General features: G+C 59.3%; 1 protein-coding gene across 1 annotated transcript; it reads left to right on the forward strand.

Annotated features, from left to right (window-relative positions):
• Nucleotides 1–5780: 5780 nt before the first annotated feature.
• Nucleotides 5781–7994, forward strand: CIDEC (cell death inducing DFFA like effector c). The gene is made up of 5 exons (XM_065416693.1): nucleotides 5781–5836; nucleotides 6179–6320; nucleotides 6404–6553; nucleotides 7285–7469; nucleotides 7826–7994. Exons 1-5 carry the CDS (start codon nucleotides 5784–5786, stop codon nucleotides 7992–7994), a joined length of 699 nt encoding a protein of 232 aa, XP_065272765.1. The 5' UTR covers nucleotides 5781–5783.
• The last annotated feature ends 307 nt before the right edge of the window (nucleotides 7995–8301 follow it).

Raw genomic sequence — 8301 nt, forward strand, 5'->3', positions numbered from 1 at the left:
CCCACTACTGGAGCACCTTACCCCATACAATATCTCTAAACATAGCTTCAGTCTCCTAGCCCCCTGGGTTTCCATCACATGATGCCTGACCACCGCCCCAGATCCATTACTTGGAAGTGGATAACAAGGCACAGGTGGGACTGAACCCAAATCCCTTAAAGGGCCAGCCCAACGCTAGGACAGTGCTTTTCAGCCAAAGCCAAAGCCATGTTTTCATGTTGTCACCTCTTTTGCCATACCAGGACCACAACAGAACTCCCCACCCCCAGTCAGGACACTGCTCCCAAGTAGCAATATGGGAAGGGCAGAGTGGTCATGCACCCCTGCTCCGGTTACTTCCCTGGGCTGAAAGCATAACGCGCCTAGGGAGCCAGGGGCTGCTGGCTACTGCAGCTACCTCTGACTGGGATGCTAATCAGCCAGTCAAATCAATGAAACAAACGCTTGTGCAGCACTGAACGAAGGCTGGCCTGGCCGGGCACGCTGATGTCTGAGACTAGGGCCAGCTCTTCCTTTCGAAGGACCCCACGGCCCGGGGGGTGAATTACTGGGGAACCTGAAGCTCTGAGGCCTAGATCCCCAAGGTATTTAGGTGTCTAGCTCCCACTGAAACAAATGGCAGTTAGGAGCCTAAATACCATTGTGGATTTGGGCCTGAGTCCCTAGGTTACCGGTTTTCCAGTCCCTGGGCCATGACTGAAATAGCTACGCCACACAGCAGCACCCGCTGGCGTGGCAGCCCTGCTCAGGTGCCAGCAGAGGCCTGGCCAATGCTGTGCGCAAAGCCTTCTGGGAGCAATGGAAGCAGATAAGCTGCTTTTCAGTCACCTCTGGCCAGCCCCTGCTTTTCCTCTGCCATACAACAGCTCTCCTGGGGCCTGGTTTGTTTGCACAGCTCCCTCTCCCCCCCGCGATGCATGGGCCTGGGGAGGTGCCCACGTCTATACAGCTCCTTATTCACTTGCCCCTGTAGTTCCAGGGTCTGGGTGCACCATCGGTCGCTGTGTTTGCAAACTAAGGGGACATTTTGCAGAGGCATTTGCACTCTGAGAATCAGGCCGTCCTATTGCACTGTCACCCGGTGAGGTGAGAGAGCACCAGAGGTTAGATACCACGGTGATGGGCCCTTCTATTAGCACCTCTCGATACTGCAGTGCCCTGTGGTGAAATGATTCCTTCGAGCCTTCAGTCTCCCAGCCATAGCTCCCTTTGTTCCTAGCCTGCCTGGCAGCTCAGTCTGAACCCTTTCTCCCCTTGCCTGAGTCTCAAACCCTTCCACTCCCCAGGATCTCCTTCCCTTCTCTCCTCACACAAGCCTTCCCCACTCCCTGCCAGCCCCCGCTGTAGCAATTGAAACCTCTGGGAGCTGTTTTGCAAAGAGGTGAATGGACCAAAAGCACTAACCGCTAGGCCCTTTGACCACTCTTTGCCTCGCCGTGGTCTCGCCTGGAAATGACAAAGCCGTCTATTATTTCCCTCTCTTCAGCGGTTGATTTACAGTTGCCCGTAATAGCTGCTGATTGCTTAAGCATCTCCTCCCCTTCTTACCGCTGACAGCTGAGACAGAAGGAGGGAGCTTCTCTCTCCCCATGGCAGCCTCCGAGCTCCGCTGCAGAGCTTTCCTCCTCTACGGAAATAGCCACAGGCACAAAGCAGCTGTGATGCGCTGTACAATCAGGAGCATTAGCGAAAATCCCCTTCAACACTCACGCGTCCACAGCCGCCAAGACCTCAAGCTGTTATGCTGAGGGCACCGTGGGCAGGGAATGACTTTAGCCACCAGGCGCCCGATTGGCACCAGGGCCCACTAGGTTCAAGAGGCCGCGGTGGAGGGTTGTTGGCAATGACGTGGTGATGGGTGTTCAAGGGGAATCAGGCGCTGCCCTGCTGCTAGTCCTTAGCCCTTACAATGCTCAGGCGGACGCTAGCCCTCTTTTAGCAACGGGGGAAAAGAGACAGAGAGGGGATCGCCCGGCTCCTCAAAGGTACTTCAGCTCCTAACGTCCCCTGATTTCAAGGAGCCTAAATACCTCCGAGGATCGGGGCCGATAGCTAGGCAATGGCAAAGCGAGGCCTGTGACTTTGGAGCTGCCGGCTCCCAGGCCTCACCAACAGCCAGACGGTGGAGTCCTCAGCCAGCTTCCAAGTAAGGGCAGCTGCCTGCTCCGAGCACCTCTCCCAGGTCTGGTTTGCTGCCCGGGCCAAACCCCCACGACCCAAACCCACCGCCTGAGCCTTTTGCCCTGGGCGTGGCTGCCCCGAGGGTTCCTTCCAGCCGGCCCAAGCCCTGTGGAAGCCAGAATAGCTGCTGCGCTCTGCACAGCGGCAGCACATGCTGGTCGCTAGCGCCTGCCCTGCGTGGAGGTGAAACTCCAGCATCACGTGCTGCAGCCAAGCGCTCTCCCCCACCCCGGCCAATCCCCATGCTGCAGTCTGTCCCAACCCGTGTAACTGCTGTGTGCACAAAGGCCTCTGAGCTCTGAGACCCTCTCCAGAGACAGACTTTGGAAGAAAGAGCGACAGGGAACGAATAAAGATGCCATCAAGAGCGCCGGCGCTTATCCGCTCGTGGAAAGAACAGCAATGCATCGACTGCGCGGGGCGGGGGCTGGCTCACCAGCAGGGAAAAGATCCAGCATGCCAGGGAAACAAGCAAGACTACATGGGGAGAGGCCCAGCGTGGGTGCCCTGGGAGGGCAGGGTCATGCCGGGCGCAGCCGGAGCACGCAGCATCAGATGTGAGACACCCACTCGCCAGTGCTGCTCAGCACTGCCTAGGACAGTCCATGCAGATGTGAGCGAGAGGAGGGAGCAGCTGGCAAACTTCCCCTGACCCAGCCTGCCCTAAATTCCCAGGCGAGCCCTATGTTGAGATGGAGTGATGGGTGCTTGTACAGCTCAGGAATTTATATGACAGGGATGGTGCAATTCTCCCCAAACGAAGCCTTGTAAACCCAGGGAATTCCGCCACGGTGCAATTTCAAAGTGATCTGAACCTGTTAAGGTCTGAGACACACGAACCACCTCAGCTCCGCCTGTCACTGACTCCTCAGAGAGAGAAAACTCCCTGCAATATTGTTCACTGGCTAGATCTGAATACGATTTTTTCTAGGATTAATAATTGTTTCGTCCCCGTTACTGTTCAGACCCAAAGGTTCCTCTTTCACCAGAAACCTGAACGGCCCTGCAGGAACACCACGAGGAGAAAATGAAAAATCCTCAAAGGGGTCTTGAAGAATTAGTTTAATCTAATGTGGTTTCCCACCCACCCACGAGCCTCAATCCTAATCATGCGGCTCTGGCCTGATGTCATTATTGACCAGCCCCCGCCGAGGAAGAACAGCTCAGTTATGAAGAATAATAGGAGACAATGACCAGTAGTCTGTCTTCTCACCTAGCCCCCTGCACTAGATCCCAGTGAGCTTTCACTACGGGGCAAGTCTGAAGAGGCTGCGTCGTTCTGCTACTGAGATGATAAGGGGCAAAGTAAAAGATCTGATGCTCTCTGGCCCTGCTGGTGGAGAGCTGGTGCTAGGCATAAGCAGACTAAGCTATTCTGAGGGCTCTGAGCAGCTCAAGGGGCCCCCTATTAATTATTAGTATGTGTTGTATATGGGTGGGGCCCCCAAAATGTTCCTGCTTACTTAGGACCCCAGTGGGCTAGCACCGGCCCTGGGTGCAGCCCACCAAGGCCCCTCCCCGGGCGACAGAACGGGGCGCTCAGCCCGGGGACTGAGGTGCCCTGGGAATGGTCAGGCGCAGGGCGGCATGCGGACGAGGCACCGAGACAATGGCACTCAGTGCCCGTGGGCGTGCAGGCGGCGGGCAGAGGGGCACAGGGACTCCTCGCTCAGAGGAAATTCCATCATGGGCCCCCCTCCTGGAAATGCCCGGGGCTCCCAGGAGCCTGCAAGGCAGACGCTGCAGGTCCGCCCCCCTGCCTGTCCAGACTCTCTGCGTGGGGATTGGCTAACGAGGCAGGGGGTGAGGGAGGAGTTTGGTCGTGGTCAGGATATAAACTGAGCCAGAGGAGCTATAAGTGAAGCTGCAGAGATTTCCTGGCTGAGTAGCAAGTGGCTGTTCCAGGTAAGGTGCCTGTTTCTGCTCTGGGTTTATACCTCTAGCTAGATGGCTGATGTGGGTGAGAAAGGGGTGCTTTGAAGGCATGGGGCTCTCCAAACACCCCAGAGGGGGGCAAGAGGTGCTTTGCCCCTTTGCTGGGGCTATTACTGATGTCTGCTCCTGTAACACTGATGAGCAACTGGCTATCTCTAATCTCTCTGGGGGAGAGATGGCAGAGTGGAGGGCCCTGGCTTGCAGGGCTGAGCTCCTGACAGCCTCTCCCTAGTCCTGTGTCTGAGGGAGGCACAGTTGTAAGGGGCAGCAGGGCTGATGGCCTGAAGATGGGGGTGAGGCAGAGATTTGAGGGTGAATCCAGGCAGCTGGAGGTGGCTGCAAAAGGTGAGATCATGGATTTGGGGGGGGAGGCAGGTAGCTGCTAGAGGGGTGCTGGCTGCTCCCCATCCAACTCCTCCATAGCACTAAACTGCTGAGAAGCCCCAGTCCTGGCTCATGTGCCTGGCCCATGTTTGGGAGGGCTGTGGTGGTCCCTGGTAAGGAATGGGAGAGGGTCCCCACCAGACCCCCTGCCTTGGGTGTGGCCCATACTGGGAGGGGGGGAAGGATTCCTTCTCTTAACTGCATGTTCCTGCCCCCCCAATCCAAGGCATGGGAGGTGGGTTCCTTGGTGGTGTCCTCACTTGGAGGGCTGGGGTGAGGGGGGAGGATGGTCTCTGCTGCTGGGGGGACTTGGAGATTCTTTGTGGCCATGAGTACAGGGGTCTGTACTAAGGCAGCATGGCCTTGGGTGGGGGTGGCACTTCCTGGGGGTCCCTCCTGCTCCCTGGAAGAGATGGCAGCCTGTGGTGTCTGGGGAGGGGGTGGCCTGGGGCAAAGGGCAGCCCCTGCTTCCCCCCCCCCCAGCTGAGTGCAAGCAAGGGGGGGGCGGTGTGAATGCTGGGCCCAGGGCAGCCCTGCAGCAGGTGCTGGGGAGCCAGTGGGGTGAACATGCTGCCGGGGGAGGCTGGAGTGTTAATAAAAGCAGCCCCCCCCCCCCCCGTGAGGCATGAGGGGAGGCGGTGTGAGCTGGGAGTGACCCGAGGACCTTGGCTCCCTGTGCTGCCGAGTGGTTTTCCCACGTGCTGCCTTGTGCAACAGCTGAGCTGGCAAACAGACTGTGTCCTGGGAGTGGCCTGTCCCCAGCCCTTCCCTGGCCAAAGGGCACAGCTCAGCCCAGCACTCAAAGCTGGCAGCACGGGGCAATCCCTGCACTGGGGCCCTTGTGGGTCAGGGTGTGGTGAGTACCCTAGGCCGAGTCCTCTCTGGAGACTGGCTATGGAACAGCCACACCACAAGGTTGTGGGGAGGCCTGAGGCTGGCCTTGGGAAGGGGTGGTGGGGTCTGTGCTGGTGGGGGAGTGAGGCAATCTGGAGGGGTGATGCTGATTTGGGGGGGCAGGTCAGTGAAGGATTAAAGGCCCTTTCACTTTGGGTGTCTCTAGCCTAGCTGTGATAGCTGGTGACTGAGTTGTGGTGGATGTGAAGATGCCCAGTGTGGTGCCCAAGGGGCAGTGGCTGAGCAGGTTCCTGGCAGTGCCAGGCCAGTGCCTGGGGGCTGATGGCTGGGGGCGGGGGCTTGCTGGAAGAGGCAGAGGGGGTGGTGGGAGCCATGGCCTCTGTACTGAGCAACTCCTCTCCGCAGACCAGACTGTGCTGATCACCAAGATGGACTATGCCAAGAAGTCGCTAGGCCTGCTGTCCCCAAGCTCCCTCTCCAGGTAAGTGTCAATGGGCTGAGACCCTCCCCGCAGGGTGAGCCCTAGGTGGGACAGCTGGCTGCAAGCCTGGGCCCTTGCTGTAGGGCTGGGGTGCAGAGAGGGGAGAGGCAGGTCTCCTGCCTGATTACAGGCTGAGCTTACTGGCCCCGTGCTGTCACTCTGTGATCCCTGTGCCACGGGGGGATGCTGCTAGCCTAGCCACAGGGGTAGGGAGTCCGTAACTGGCTCCTCTTCCTCCGCTTTGAGTGGGTGGCTGATCTCGCTTGCAGGGCATGGTGGCCCCTGCCTAGCTGGGGAGGGCGGGTGGGGCAGATCCCTGCCTGACCCCTCCCTCTGTCCCAGGTGTGTTTCTGTCAGTGCCTCCATGACCCAGCAGCTGCTGTCCAGTCCTGTCCCCAGGGCCCGGCCCTATCGCATCTGCAACTGGGACCGTAGCATCCGCAAGGGCCTCGTGGCAGAGAGCCTGAGGGACCTGCTTGACAAGGTGAGCGTGGGGGAGCTGGTCCTGGGGGTGGCCTGTCCCGCCTGCCTCTCTGGCCTCTCCTCACCTGCAGCCTTGCCTTCCAGGTCCGTGCCACTCTGCTGATGGTGGGCGCCATCTTGCTGGTCCTGGATGAGGATGGCACCAGCGTGGAGACGGAGGAGTTCTTCCAGACGCTGGAGGAAGGCACCGTGTTCATGGTACTAGGCAGTGGGCAGACATGGCATGCAGCCAAGGTGAGCAATGGGACCCTGGCATGATCTCTTCTCCCTGCCCCCTCAGATCTAGGGAGCTGGAGTCTTGAGATCACTCCCCCCATGCTGGACCAGGGCCCTTGGGATGGAGCCAGGCCTGGGCTATCACAGTCCACTGTGACCTGCAGTGCCTTGTACTAGGAGGGGGGACTAGAGCCTGTCTGCCAGGCATTGGGACCCTCCCACACCCCTGTGCCAGGGACCTGATCTCCTGGGGTGCCCAGAGATGCTCTAGTCAGGGCACCCCACAGGATAACCCAGGGGTATGGGTGCTAAGAAGGGCCCCAGTGAGGTCATTTAATCAGTGAGATGGAACTGAGCCCCCCATGGGCACAGATCCCAGGGGGCTCTGCCCTTCCCCTCATTGAGACAACTGGGGGAGGTAGGTAATGGGGGTGGGGGGGGCAGTCTGGGGAAGACTATGGGGCAGGAGCAGCCTAAGCCTCTATGGGAAGGGCCCAGGTACAGCCTTCCCACCCTGCCAGATGGGTACTATGCAGCCAAACGCTCCCTGCTTGTCCCTACAGCTCCACGTTGGCCTGGCCCCTGCGTGGGAAGCACTGGCAGGTGGCCTCTGGCTCACTGCTAGCCCTGCGCAGGTCCATGAGGCCAGAGCGGGACTGTCCAATAGGGAGTTCCTGCTGGGGGTTGGGGGAGCTCCTACAGGAGAGGCAGTGGCTGCTGCTCCCTGACCCTGGGCTGGTCTCTTGCAGATGGCAGGGTACCAGCTGTCTCTCTCCCGCAAGCCCCGCCGGAGGATTGATGTGGCCTGTGTGACTTTTGACCTGTACAAGACCAACCCTCAGGACTTGGGCTGCTTGAATGTCAAGGCCACGCTCTACGGCACGTACAGCATGTCCTATGACCTGCGGTGCTATGGGGCAAAGAGGCTCATGAAGTGAGTGCTGGGCAGATGTAGCGGGGAGGGAGATCCCTGCCACCTGTGCTGGGAAGGTCAGATCCACACTGCCAACATGAGTTCAAGGGCTGGGCTGCCCAGATCTCAGCCCCCTCCACCAAGCTGGCATGTCCATGGACCCTGCCTCCATTCTGGGAGCTACTGGGTCTAGGGGGTAGATCCTACACAAGGATTAAACCCTGGTGACTCCAATTCAGCTGCCCCTGTGCTGGAGGGTGGAGCAGGGTGTTCTCTAGGCTGGGCTCCAGGCAGGTGCTGGCCTCTTGTACAGCTCACTACACCTGTCCTGCCACTCAGCTCCTCTTCTGACCCTAACGGCTCTCCCCTTACCCCAGGGAAGCCCTGCGCTGGACCCTCTTCACCATGCAGGCCACGGGCCATGTGCTGCTCGGCACCTCCTGCTACATGCACCAGCTGCTGGATGCTACGGAGGAACAGAAAGAAGAGGAGGCCTCATCTCTGCGGAGCCTCCAGCCCCTTCATTGCAGGAAGATGCTTCAGTGAGGCCTCTGCCCTTGCAAGCGCCTAGACTCTACCGTGACCTCTCCCATTGCCACATTCGCCCAGGAGCGTGAGGTGGAGAGTGGGAGTGTTGGCACTACACTGGCTAGGAGGGCCCCAGCTCCCCAGGGCAGGCTCCCTGGGGCTCTCGTGTTCCTTGTGCACATTGCCTTCTGCCTAGGCTGAAGGCCAGGCAGAATCAGCTCTGCTTCCGCTCAAGCCAGCCTGCAGCTGGCAACTTGCCTGGAGTAGCTTCCTGCCACACCCTGAGCTGGCCTCACTCACCTGGCTCGTTGCTGCCCCGTGGCAC

The sequence above is a fragment of the Emys orbicularis genome, chromosome 14, assembly GCF_028017835.1.
Source record: "Emys orbicularis isolate rEmyOrb1 chromosome 14, rEmyOrb1.hap1, whole genome shotgun sequence".
Classification (NCBI taxonomy): Eukaryota; Metazoa; Chordata; order Testudines; family Emydidae; genus Emys; species Emys orbicularis.